Source organism: Babylonia areolata, chromosome 4 (genome assembly GCF_041734735.1).
Source record: "Babylonia areolata isolate BAREFJ2019XMU chromosome 4, ASM4173473v1, whole genome shotgun sequence".
In the NCBI taxonomy this organism is placed as follows: Eukaryota; Metazoa; Mollusca; class Gastropoda; order Neogastropoda; family Buccinidae; genus Babylonia; species Babylonia areolata.
Window position 1 is genome coordinate 54,063,356 of NC_134879.1, and position 13,616 is coordinate 54,076,971.

Genomic DNA, 13,616 nt, shown 5'->3' on the forward strand with positions numbered 1-13,616 from the left:
ATTGCTTGTGTGGAGTTTGGTGTGGTTGAGCAAAAGAGAGAGAGCATAAGCCAAAGAACTCCTTGACCTAGCTTCCCAGCTACAACAAGCGGCAGAACAGCAGAATTTATCCCAAGGGAGGCCGAGTGGAGTCCAGCAACTTTCTGCCTCAGGTCAGTACACCTGTTTTCTTTGCACGTGCCAGGTTAGACCGGTTTTGTCCTGGTTTAGTTTGAGACTTTGATGTCTGTTCTGTTTCCTATGTGGGCTTTTCAGGTTATTGTTTTTTTCAAAGTGGACATGCAGACTTCCTATGTGGGCTTTTCAGGTTATTGTGTTTTTTCATCAAAGTGGACATGCAGACTTACATATTCATGTATACATGTATACACGCACACATACACTCATACACGCACACGTACACATGCGCACGCACGCACTCACACACACATACATATACACACAATGACACGTGCTCAATACACACACACACACACACACACACACTAACATATACACATGCATACACACACACACACACACACACAAGCTCTCACTCAAACAAACAACTGAAGGGAGAGGTAGAAATCAACTGGAACTTAACCATGGACTGTGACTGTTTTTAGATCTTTTGGAACGCTGGGTGCCAGATGGTCGCCTTGAATTTCCAGACCCCAGATCTGGCCATGCAGCTCAACCAGGGCAAGTTTGAGTACAACGGAAACTGTGGGTGTGTACACACTGCTGTTTACCCTTCTGTATGTGTGTTTGTGTATGTGTGTCGCAGTCTATGTTTCTGTGTTTGTGTATGTTTGTGTGCGTGTGTATATATGTGTCTGTAAGTGTGTGTGTGTACGTGTGTTATTCCAACAAGTGTGCACACATGTGTTCATATATGTATGTGAATATTGAAGTGTGTCTGTTTTTGTGTGATACAAGTGTGCTTGTTTGATTGCCCTTGCTTGCAACTTCACTATTGAAAGGTGTTAACATTTAAAAAAAGAAAAAAGAAAAGAAAGAAAAAAAGGTAAATAAAATCAGTTTGAAATTTTGTCAATTAAAGCACGGTATAGATTCATATACACACTGAATGACTTTACAAAGCTTATTTGTGTTGTTGTTGTTTTTTTCCAGGTATCTGCTGAAACCTGATTTCATGCGTCGGCCAGACAGGACCTTTGACCCTTTCTCGGAGAGTCCTGTGGATGGTGTCATTGCTGCCCACTGCTCTGTGCAGGTGCCACCTGTGTGTCTGTGGTGGTGGTGGTGGTCGTGGTGATGGTGGTAGTGCTGATGATGATGATCATGCTGATGGTTGTAGTTGTAGTGGTGATGGTAATGATGCTTATGATGATGATGATGATGATGATGATGACGCTGGACATTGTGGAAATGAACTAGTGTTTGCTGTGTCAGTTCCTTGGATGTTTTTTTAAACATTGGACAGAATGTCAGTGAACTGTTGTGTACTGTGAATAGGTCCATGAATGTTTTTACATGCTGGACCAGCAGGTGCAGTGGCCCAGTGGTTTAGAGTGCTGGATTCCTTCTGAGTTTCTTGAGTTCAATCCTGTTGGATTAAGGGTGCAGATTTTTCCGATATCCCAGGTCAACATATGTGCAGACCCGCTAGTGCCTGAACCCCCTTTGCATGTATACACATGTAGAAGACCAGATACGCACCTTAAAAATCCTGTTGTCCATGTCAGCGTTTGGTGGGTTATAGAAACAAGAACATAACCAGCTTGCACACCTCTGAAAAATGGACTATGGCTTACCACATTGTGGGGTAAGGAACAGTCATGCATATAACTATATCCCAGTCTTGCAAATCAGTGGGAATTGTTGTCCATGAATGCAGAAGATAGAGACACTGGACAGTATGGAATTTGGAAATGAAGTACTAATTGTTGTGTCAGTGAACTAGTGTTTTAAGAAGACAGTGGACATTATGTCAGTAAACTAGTGTGTAAAGAAGACAATGGACAGTATATCAGTGAACTAGTGTGTAAGAAGACAATGGACAGTATGTCAGTAAACTAGTGTGTAAGAAGACAGTGGACAGTATATCAGTGAACTAGTGTGTAAGAAGACAATGGACAGTATGTCAGTAAACTAGTGTGTAAGAAGACAATGGACAGTATGTCAGTGAACTAGTGTGTAAGAAGACAGTGGACAGTATGTCAGTAAACTAGTGTGTAAGAAGACAATGGACAGTATGTCAGTGAACTAGTGTGTAAGAAGACAGTGGACAGTATGTCAGTGAACTAGTGTGTAAGAAGACAATGGACAGTATGTCATTGAACTAATGTGTAAGAAGACAGTGGACAGTATATCAGTAAACTAGTGTGTAAGAAGACAGTGGACAGTATATCAGTAAACTAGTGTGTAAGAAGACATTGGACAGTATATCAGTGAACTAGTGTATAAGAAGACAATGGACAGTATGTCAGTAAACTAGTGTGTAAGAAGACATTGGACAGTATGTCAGTGAACTAGTGTGTAAGAAGACAGTGGACAGTATGTCAGTGAACTAGTGTGTAAGAAGACAGTGGACAGTATGTCAGTAAACTAGTGTGTAAGAAGACAGTGGACAGTATATCAGTAAACTAGTGTGTAAGAAGACATTGGACAGTATATCAGTAAACTAGTGTGTAAGAAGACAGTGGACAGTAGGTCAGTAAACTAGTGTGTAAGAAGACAGTGGACAGTATATCAGTAAACTAGTGTGTAAGAAACCAGTGGACAGTATGTCAGTAAACTAGTGTGTAAGAAGACATTGGACAGTATGTCAGTAAACTAGTGTGTAAGAAGACAGTGGACAGTATATCAGTAAACTAGTGTGTAAGAAGACAATGGACAGTATGTCAGTGAACTAATGTGTAAGAAGACAGTGGACAGTATGTCAGTAAACTAGTGTGTAAGAAGACATTGGACAGTATATCAGTGAACTAGTGTGTAAGAAGACAGTGGACAGTATGTCAGTAAACTAGTGTGTAAGAAGACATTGGACAGTATGTCAGTAAACTAGTGTGTAAGAAGACATAGGACAGTATGTCAGTGAACTAATGAGTAAGAAGACAGTGGACAGTATGTCAGTGAACTAATGTGTAAGAAGACAGTGGACATTATGTTAGTGAACTAGTGTGTAAGAAGACAGTGGGCAGTATATCAGTGAAGTATTTGCTGTGACAGGTGCTGTCTGGACAGTTTCTGTCTGACAAGAAGATTGGGACGTATGTGGAGGTGGACATGTACGGTCTGCCCACTGACACCATACGCCGCGAGTTCCGCACACGTGTGGTGCCCAACAACGGCCTCAACCCTGTGTATGGGGAGGAGCCCTTTGTTTTCCGCAAGGTCAGTTCTGCTGTCTGCAGTGTTCAGTGTTTGTTATTCAACCCTCTTGCGTTTGGATTATCTTAAGTGGAATGCCGCCTAGCTTTCGTATTCTTTTTGCAGCTTTACTCTAAAAATGGGCGTGCATGATTCCACAACATACTAGAGAATATCTGAACCTCTAGGATAATGAAATTTGGCAGGTCAGTTCATAAAACTATATACTATAATCAGATTTACATTTTGTCTGTCCAAGATGGAAAGGTTGTGAGACTGTCACCTGTCACCAGACATGTCACATTTTATGCTGACATTGACATCACGACGTGCAAACTTACAGTTAACCATGCAGATGCATGTTGTTGGTATAAGATGGAAGCTGAGGCCTGCCCGACATCTTGAATCTTGAATGTGAATGTGCTTACTCTTATTGACTTGCAAATCGTATTGATTTGTAAATGCACACATTGTGGAAAATATTGAAACCTGAGCATTGATCTTTCCAGATGTTAGGTTTGTTTCTGTGTTTGTTTGTTTTTTTTGTTTGTTTTTTTTAGGCTTTGCTTGGACAGCTCTTAATTTGTTGGGAGGCTGGAAACTGTCATTTATTCATTAAACCCCACCCTCTGAGAATCAGCTAGACATTTCCTTTTATCTGTCACGGTTTTCATTTCTGGGGAGGGTGTTTCTATTGTTGTCTTCCTGTTGTCTTTACTTTTCTGTTTTTCTGCTGTAGTGGACCAGAATGTTACAGTGTACTGTTACACCACACAAGGCATTATTACATAGTCACTGTTAGGGTGCGGGCAACAACCAGCTCCTTGTCACAGACTACGTCAGCCTGTGATATAGCTGTATAGTCTGGAACTACTTTACATCATTGCAGCAAGTTACATTGATGATTAGTGTGTTTGCGCATGTGTGGTGTGGTGTGTTTGTATTGTATGTATGTGGTGTGTGTGTGGTGTGTTGTGTGTGATATGTGTTTGTGTGTGTGTCTGTGTGTGTGGTGTATTGTGTGTGTAATGTGTGTGTGTATGTGTGTGTGTGGTGTGTTGTGTGTGTGATTGTGTGTGTGTGTGTGTGTGTGTGTGTGTGTGCAGGTGGTGTTACCAGAGCTGGCAGTTCTCAGGATAGCGGTGTATGAAGACACAGGCAAGCTGATCGGTCAGCGCATCCTGCCCCTGGACGGACTGCAGGCTGGTCAGTGCCAAACCTCTCTGTTTATGTTTCGTATTTAGATAATAAAAAAAAAAAATTCTAATTGTTTTTCAAACTGTGTGACCAGAAACCTGCTTCTTTCTGTAAAAAACCCCAAAAAAAACCCACGCCATATTTCTGGTAATCATGCAGGCAGATACAGTGAATGAGAATGGGACCTATACCCAAGCAGAATGTTAATAGCAAAGACTTACAAAAGAGGGGTAGGGCGCCGTGACAGAGTCAGTTAGGTGTTGGATTTCTGATCCTGTGTTGACTAGTGATCAGGGTTCTAGGCCCCATTTCCGCTCAGCAGGGAAATTATCGCCAAATATGAAACAGCACCCATAGAACTGACTATCAAAGACTGTTTTACCAAAGGGCCATCACTGAGAACAATGACAGACAGAACTGGAAACGTTTTTGTGTGTGAAAATCCACTAAGTATGCATTGTTTACATGCATGCAAAAGTGATCAGAAGATAACATCATCTGAATAATCGGTTGTCCGTCTCAGATCAGTTGAACCTCAGTATCATGATAACCTGTCAGTGTAAATGATAGTGTTTTATTGACAAAGTTTACTAGGGACTGAAGAAATGCTATTTTGTTACAGGTTATCGTCATATATCACTGCGGACTGAAGGCAACTTCCCTCTCTCACTTCCTACAGTGTTCTGTTGCATCATCCTGAAAACCTACGTAAAACAGGAGTTTCGAGGTGAGTGTGGCAGGTTTTCCAGTTTCAGTTTCAAGGTGGTGTCAAAACATGCAGACTGATTCATATACATGGCACCAAATCAGCTGTATAGAAAAATGAAAATAAATTATTGGAAAGAAAACAAGCAAGAGAACGCCTGACTTTCGCATGAACCCAGCATGCTGTTCAAGTGTTGAGAGACTGAAACATTATCATGAAATGTCATAAAGTGATTAAACAAAATAAACAAATAGATTAACACGTTAGGATATGACAGTGTGTTTGCGTTTGAAACATTATCATAAAATGTAATGAAATAATTAAACAAAATAAACAAATTGATAAACACATTTGGATATAATAAAATGTTTGTGTTTGTGTGTTCTCTCCCAGTGAGCTAACTGTGGCTGTTATACAGAAATACAAATATTGATCCAGATTAAGAAAATCTGCATTCTGTTTTTTTGATAAGGTCATTAAGAGTTAATTAACTTTGCTTTTGTTTTTCCATTGTCTGTAAGCACATGGTGGACTTTGTATTAAGCTAGAGTGACTAACTGAAAGGAGAAAATGGAAAAGAAAGGAAAAAAAATATGACTATTCATCGGATTTATCTATTTCAAGAGTGTGTTTTGTAAGTTAGACATGTCAAAATTAGCAGAAATCTTGGTCTTTGAAAGTAAAACATTATTTGTTAGTTGAAATCTTGGTCAGTGAAGGTAAAATGAAGAAAAAGAACAGAACAGAATGAAACATGTTTGTGTAACTGAGTGTGTCAGTGTAACACAGAATATAGGAGGGAAAATACATGAAAAAAAATCAAAAACTGAAATTTCACATACAAACTTAAATATAGCAGTGAATAGTTTGATATCTTCGCTTTCACAAACGTAAGTGCACATGCTGAGATGTGAAAGACGCCTTCATTCATAACAACATCCCAGTTGAAGTTCTGAATATTGTGTATTCCTCAGATTTTGTGAACGCTCTGTCGGCCCCCATCCAGCACATGTCGGCGGCGGAGAAGCGCGAGCAGCAGATGCGTGACATGGGGATCGATGAGAAGGACATTTCTGACGTGCCGGTTGTGAGGAGGCATGAGCAGAACGCCTCCAACGGACAAATCACTGCCACACCCACTGCAGGCCAACAGAACCAGGGCAACAATGCCAACACCAAGAAGGATGAGAAGAAGGGTGAGAGGGCGTTGGTTTCCAAGTGTTGACAATTGGTTTGACAGGCTGACGGGCGCAGTAGCCGAGTGGTTAAAGCGTTGGACTGTCAATCTGAGGGTCCCGGGTTCGAATCTCGGTGAGGGCGCCTGGTGGGTAAAGGGTGGAGATTTTTACAATCTCCCAGGTCAACATATGTGCAGACCTGCTAGTGCCTGAACCCCCTTCGTGTGTATACGCAAGCAGAAGATCAAATACGCACGTTGAAGATCCTGTAATCCATGTCAGCGTTCGGTGGGTTATGGAAACAAGAACATACCCAGCATGCACACCCCTGAAAACGGAGTATGGCTGCCTACATGGCGGGGTAAAAACGGTCTTACACGTAAAAGCCCACTCGTATGCATACGAGTGAACATGGGAGTTGCAGCCCACGAACGCAGAAGAAGAAGAAGAAGAAGGTTTGACAGGCGGGTGCCACAGTCCAGTGGTTGATTAAAGCGTTGGGCTTTCCATCTGAGGGTCCAGGGTTCAAACAACGCTCATGGTGCCTGGATGGTTAAGGACAGAGATTTTTTTTTCTTTCTAATCTTCTAGGTCAACAGCCCAGACCTGCTGTTACCTCATGCTCCATCGTGTCTGTAAATATACAGAGGATCAAATATTAACATGATAGATCCTGTAATTCATGCCATGTGTGGTGGGAAAACAAGACAAAAACATATCCAGCATGCACACCCCTGAAAATGGAATATGGCTGCCTACATTGTGGGGGGGGGGGGGGGGGGGGGGGGAATGGTCATTCATGTAAAATCCCACTCAAACATATGAGTAATGTTGGGTAAGCTCCTGCAGTTTCTTTCTTTCCTTCTTTATAACTTATTGTTTGGTGCGTGTGTATGTGCATGCAAGAATGTGTATATGTGAATGTGCATATATGTGTGTGTTTGGTCATGTACCTAACCTTGAATTTTTTTTTTCTCTAGAGCCAATCCAAATAATTTGTGTATTATCTAGTTTCATGTTAAAACCTGAGACGATTGAGAAGAAGGTTTAACATTGGGTGTTGTTGTTTTTTTTTGTTGTTGTTTTTTTTGTTTGTTTGTTGTTGTTTTTTTTAAATATGCTTTACTTCCATCCAGAAAGATTGAAATGTTGTCTGTAAAATGAGACAAAAGAGTTTCTGTAGCATTTGATATTTTAATATTATATATATATCTTGATTATTCCTGATAAATGATGATAATATATATCTGCACATATAAGGTAAAGATATGGTGTGCATGAATCTCCTTGCCTCAGACTTCTTTGAACACTGAACCAACTTTTGTGGTGAGGACGTGAAGTTAGAGCACTTGAAATGCTGTGCTATGCCAGGTGAGGACGTGAAGTTAGAGCACTTGAAATGCTGTGCTATGCCAGGTGAGGACGTGAAGTTAGAGCACTTGAAATGCTGTGCTATGCCAGGTGAGGACGTGAAGTTAGAGCACTTGAAATGCTGTGCTATGCCAGGTGAGGACGTGAAGTTAGAGCACTTGAAATGCTGTGCTATGTCAGGTGAGGACGTGAAGTTAGAGCACTTGAAATGCTGTGCTGTGCTATGTCAGGTGAGGACGTGAAGTTAGAACACTTGAAATGCTGTGCTATACCAGGTGAGGACGTGAAGTTAGAGCACTTGAAATGCTGTGCTATGCCAGGTGAGGACGTGAAGTTAGAGCACTTGAAATGCTGTGCTATGCCAGGTGAGGACGTGAAGTTAGAGCACTTGAAATGCTGTGCTATACCAGGTGAGGACGTGAAGTTAGAGCACTTGAAATGCTGTGCTATGCGAGGTGAGGACGTGAAGTTAAGCACTTGAAATGCTGTGCTATGCCAAGTGAAGACGTGAAGTTAAGCACTTGAAATGCTGTGCTATGCCAGGTGAAGACGTGAAGTTAAGCACTTGAAATGCTGTGCTATGCCAGGTGAAGACGTGAAGTTAGAGCACTTGAAATGCTGTGCTATGCGAGGTGAGGACGTGAAGTTAAGCACTTGAAATGCTGTGCTATGCCAAGTGAAGACGTGAAGTTAAGCACTTGAAATGCTGTGCTATGCCAAGTGAGGACGTGAAGTTAGAACACTTGAAATGCTGTGCTATACCAGGTGAGGACGTGAAGTTAGAGCACTTGAAATGCTGTGCTATGCCAGGTGAGGACGTGAAGTTATAGCACTTGAAATGCTGTGCTATGCCAGGTGAGGACGTGAAGTTAGAGCACTTGAAATGCTGTGCTATGCGAGGTGAGGACGTGAAGTTAGAGCACTTGAAATGCTGTGTTATGCCAAGTGAAGACGTGAAGTTAGCACTTGAAATGCTGTGCTTTGTCAGGTGAGGACGTGAAGTTAGAGCACTTGAAATGCTGTGCTATGCCAGGTGAGGACGTGAAGTTAGAGCACTTGAAATGCTGTGCTATGCCAGGTGAGGACATGAAGTTAGAGCACTTGAAATGCTGTGCTATACCAGGTGAGGACGTGAAGTTAGAGCACTTGAAATGCTGTGCTATGCCAGGTGAGGACGTGAAGTTAGAGCACTTGAAATGCTGTGCTATGCCAAGTGAAGACGTGAAGTTAGAGCACTTGAAATGCTGTGCTATGCCAGGTGAGGACGTGAAGTTTGAAGCGGTGACTCGGGAGCGGCTGTGTGGGGAGAAGATGTACATAAAGCTGCTGCGCAAACAGCAGAAGGACATGGAGCTGATGAAGAAGCGGCACCAGAAGGAGCGAGCCCTCATGCAGAGAGCCCACTGCACGGTCGTCGACAAGCTGGTGGCCACACACGACAAGGAGAAGATGGCCACAGAGAAGTCCGTGGAGAAGAAGCTGAAGAAAAACAGGTCTGTGTGAGGGTTGTGTGCAGGGGGATGATAGGGGGTTGGGGGCAGGGGGGAGAGAGGGTGGAAGAAAGAGATGGTAAGACCTTATGTGTGAGATCATAAGATCTGTGTGAATTTGTGTGTGTGTGGGGGGGGGGGGGGGGGTGAGTGTAAATGAGAGAGAGCGGGGAAGAGGGAGATTGTAAGATCTTATGTGTTAGATAGTAAGATCTGTGTGTGTGTGTGTGTGCGCGGGGGGATGATATGTGTTTGTGTGAGGGGTGTGTGTGGGGGCGTTGTAAATGAGAGAGAGGGGGGAAGAGGGAGATCGTAAGATCTTATGTCTGAGATGGTAAGATCTTTGTGTGTGTGTGTGTATGAGAGAGAGAGAGAGAGAAAGAGAGAGCTTTTTATCTATCACCCCATGTGTTGACAAAAATTAACTCTTTGACTGCTGAGCCTTAATTAAATGAGACTGGTGTGGCATTAGACAAAAGTACTGTTACTACTTTTTGTATACTTGTCATTGGTATGGTTTATATTGCTGGTCAAAGGTAACACAGTCCAGAGAGGAAGTATTCGAAATACAGAGAGCTGACTCACAGTCCTGAACTGAGAGCTGTGTCTCGTCGCAGTGTGGTAGCAGCCTTTTACTGATGAGTGTACTCGTCAACAGCAGTCAAGGGGTTGAACCTTTCAAACTTTGGTTGTGATGTTTGCTTTGTGTTCTTGAAAAAAAAAAAAAAAAAAAAAGGAACTGAAGTTGAGGTAATATGAGCAACATGTCGGCAGAAAGCTGAATTCATGATTAATTACAATAGTCTGATTTAACAAAACAGAGGTGTATGTGCAATATTAGAACAAAACTGAGTAAATGTGTGAAAATTATAATTTCTTCTATCTGATTGTGTGTGTGTGTGTGTGTGTACAGAGACAGCAGCACAGACCTCAAGTCCCAGTCAGAAGGAGCTGTACTGAACCTGGTGTCTGACCACAAGGCAAAGGTGAGCCACTCTGACACGACTTCTTGAAATGATCTGGATAGTTATGTAGCACCTATCCTCGTTCCAAGTCCAACCTCTTAAGCGCTTTTACAAACACGGGGGCATTTGCATAACAGGCTGCCTACCTGGGTAGAGCCGACTGACGGCTGCCGTTTGACGCTCATCACTCGTTTCCTGTGTTATTCAGACAGATTTCAGGCATGCACATGTGAGTGATTATGGGCATTACAACAGTGGTTGTAGTTTGTTGAATGCTGATCTTCTGGTACTTGGTTATATTTATTCTCTGTCCAGATCTGCCTGTAGGTGATGTAAAGATTGTTGAAGATAGTTACAAGCTGTACTTTTACAGGTCCTGATCTAAAAGGCCCTAGTTTTAGCAGGTTCTAATTTTTCAGGCTCTAATTTTGCTGGCTCAAATTTTGCCAGCCCGATTTTTTTTTTCCCAGACTCTGATTAACCCTTTTGCTGCCAGGGAAATAAAATTTTAGTGAAATCTGTTTGCCAGGTGTTTTTTTTTTTTGTTTTTTTTTTTTAACAAAAACCAGGTTTATGTTTTGTTAGTAGAGAGAAGACCCAAAAAAGTGTATATCTTCTGAAAGGTAAATGAATGAAGAATACAAAACACATGATGATTTCCAATTTTATATATTTGTTTTGAAATCAGTGTTTTGTTTTTTGTCACATTTTCAACTTGTTCATTACAAACATTTGTCAAGTAATACACAGAAATACAGTATTTTCTGGACAAATGGATAATACCTGTACACACAAATTATACTAGTAAAACCCCAATGAAAAGACAAACAATTTATTGTGACTACTTTAAGTGATTGATAACATACAGATGTTATACAGATGACGTGGTGTGTGGTGTGTTGTACAGGTCCACGACCTGGTGGTGGACCAGACGCGGGAGTGGTCGGAGCTGGTGGTGAGGCAGGTGACGGAGGAGCATGAGCTGATGAAGGAGCATGTCAAGCAGCAGAACGAACTGCTGGCTAAGCTCATTGAGGAGGCACACCAGATGCAGCTGGCTGAGTTGGAGGCCAGGCAGGAGAGGTGGGTGTGGGATGGGTTTGAGGGTGTGGGGGTAGGTGGGGGGATGACGTTATATGGTGATGGTTGTGTGTATATATTTTTGTTCACTTGTGTATTGGGGCACCGCATTGATGAACTACTCAGAGATATTTCGCCCTATTTTGTTATGCTCGATTATAGTTTGTTCGGACGTTATGCCAACGTCAAAATTGTTCGGACGAGTTCATTTTCAAGTACATAGCATGGTCACATGTTTTCCTGTCGTAACATCTACCCAGGTGCTCTAGACTTATCGATGATGAGGCCCAGGCAGTTACTACTAACCTTGATCTTACATGATGATACTGAGTGGGTGGACCAATCAGCTTAATCGTTTTCCCGAACAAGAGGAAATATGGATAAATCAACTTGTGTCTTGGTCAAACAGCGTCTGTGCCCGTTTGCTGATGTGAGTCCAAGTGTTCGTACCAAATTCAAAATGTTCCTACCAAATTTCCTGATTGTTCCTGCAAACATTTGACAGGGGTTGGCATCTCTGGGTATTGGATGGGGGTGAAGGGTGGGTTGGTGGGAAGGTGGGTGGGGCAGGGTTGTATGGTGACGGTTGCGTGTATTTGTTTTTTTACTTGCATGATATTGGGAATCCACTTTGAATAACTACTCCTCCAGGTCTGCTGGTCGTGTGTCAAAAGCTTGGGTCTCTGCAGATGGTTCTTCCACCCATTACACAAATTTGCTAGTCCATCCGGTTGTTGTTTTTTTTTGTTTTTTTTTATTTGTTTTTTTAATATCTATCTTCCCCTCTGTCTCCCACCCTCAACAGTTCCTTGGAGGATTACATTTAGCAAAGCCCTTGGAGAATTGAGGACAGTCTTGACAGATGATATCACTGAGAGATGCCTCAGCCATTCTTTGAAAGAACAGCTTTTTGTCTCTGCTTCTACTGTTTCTTTTCAAACAGAATATGGCTTCAACAAAACAAAACATTTTGGAGACTGGTGATGTTTCTCAGCAGTTTTACCAGCTTCACATTCACAGTGACAGTACATTTTGTCTCTTCATGTGAAATGCTTCCGGTTCATTTGGAAAAGTTGTTGGAAAAACATACTATTGCTTGTTAAGGTAGGAAGACAAAAGTTTAAAAGCAAAAGTAACTGATGTTTAAGTTTTTGATTGCTCCTTTGTCACTAATCATTATAGTGTGTGTGTGTGTGTATGTGTGTGTGGTGGATGGGTGAGTGTATACATGTGTGTGTATCTCTGTGTGTGTGTGTGTGTGTGTGCATGTGTGTTTGTGTGTGTGTGTGTGTGTGTGTGTGTGTGCACAGAGAGAACAAGGAGCTGAAGACCACACAAGCCAAACACTCAATGGACTCGAGCAAATGTGTTCAGAATGACAAGAGCATCAAGAACAAAGCAGAGAGAGACAGGTATGATGTTTGCCACTTTTCTTCCTTTTTTCACTCAGGTTGCACTGTTTGGAGTAAGTCAGTATCACAAAAGAATCACACAAAAATAAAGTGATGCTCAGAAGCATGCAAAAGTGTATGTTTTCTTGGAGGAAAATGGAGAAAATAATGATCAAATGTTGAATTTTGACAGAATGAGATAATCCAAATCAGTGGAAGACAACTAAAATCAAAATTTTTTTAAAAAGCACAAAAAACCCAAGAAATAGTTTGAAAAAAACCGAAGAAAATTCAAGTCTGTGTACTTTATGTGAGGTACTGTATGGGTGGAAATGGTGCTAACAAATGTATTAGACACAACAACTAAGTGCACTTTTGTTGTTTTCCTTCACTTTCATGTTGTTCTACGTATAAGCACTATATATAAACACTCACACCCAACCACCCACACACCCAACCACCCACACACCCACAAACACTATTATACAATATTTGCAACACAAAAGCTCACTGTGAATAATACTGTAGCTTGAAGCTTTCATCTGAAGGGTTTCATGGTAAATAAACCCTCCAAAATGAAGGTTTCAAGATAAAACATTGGGTTTTTTTTAACACCCACTTCCAGCACAGCTCCACACCCTACCTGTTGATGTATTTTGTAGCATGTATTTAATAATAATGATAATAATAATAATGGATACTTATATAGCACACTATCCAGAAATCTGCTCTAGGTGCTTTACAAAAACGCTTTTGTTAACATAAAACATCATATCTATGTTACATACACACACCAAAATGTGACTACACACACACACACACGCGCGCACGCACGCACGCACGCACGCACACGCACGCACGCACACACACACACACACACACACACACACACACACACACACACACACGCTGCATACATACAT

The 13,616-nt window shown here is 41.8% G+C and overlaps 1 protein-coding gene across 3 annotated transcripts in view; it reads left to right on the forward strand.

The window, feature by feature from the left end:
* LOC143281310 (1-phosphatidylinositol 4,5-bisphosphate phosphodiesterase beta-4-like) overlaps nucleotides 1-13,616 on the forward strand; it is an 88,772-nt gene that overhangs the window by 60,190 nt on the left and 14,966 nt on the right. For all 3 annotated transcript variants that reach the window (XM_076586494.1, XM_076586495.1, XM_076586496.1), the window contains 11 exons: nucleotides 80-152; nucleotides 606-709; nucleotides 1,114-1,216; nucleotides 3,175-3,339; nucleotides 4,422-4,521; nucleotides 5,135-5,239; nucleotides 6,193-6,414; nucleotides 9,026-9,260; nucleotides 10,171-10,243; nucleotides 11,130-11,305; nucleotides 12,613-12,714. In XM_076586494.1, coding sequence (XP_076442609.1) covers nucleotides 80-152; nucleotides 606-709; nucleotides 1,114-1,216; nucleotides 3,175-3,339; nucleotides 4,422-4,521; nucleotides 5,135-5,239; nucleotides 6,193-6,414; nucleotides 9,026-9,260; nucleotides 10,171-10,243; nucleotides 11,130-11,305; nucleotides 12,613-12,714 — 1,458 coding nt within the window. The remainder of the gene's footprint in view (nucleotides 1-79; nucleotides 153-605; nucleotides 710-1,113; nucleotides 1,217-3,174; nucleotides 3,340-4,421; nucleotides 4,522-5,134; nucleotides 5,240-6,192; nucleotides 6,415-9,025; nucleotides 9,261-10,170; nucleotides 10,244-11,129; nucleotides 11,306-12,612; nucleotides 12,715-13,616) is intronic.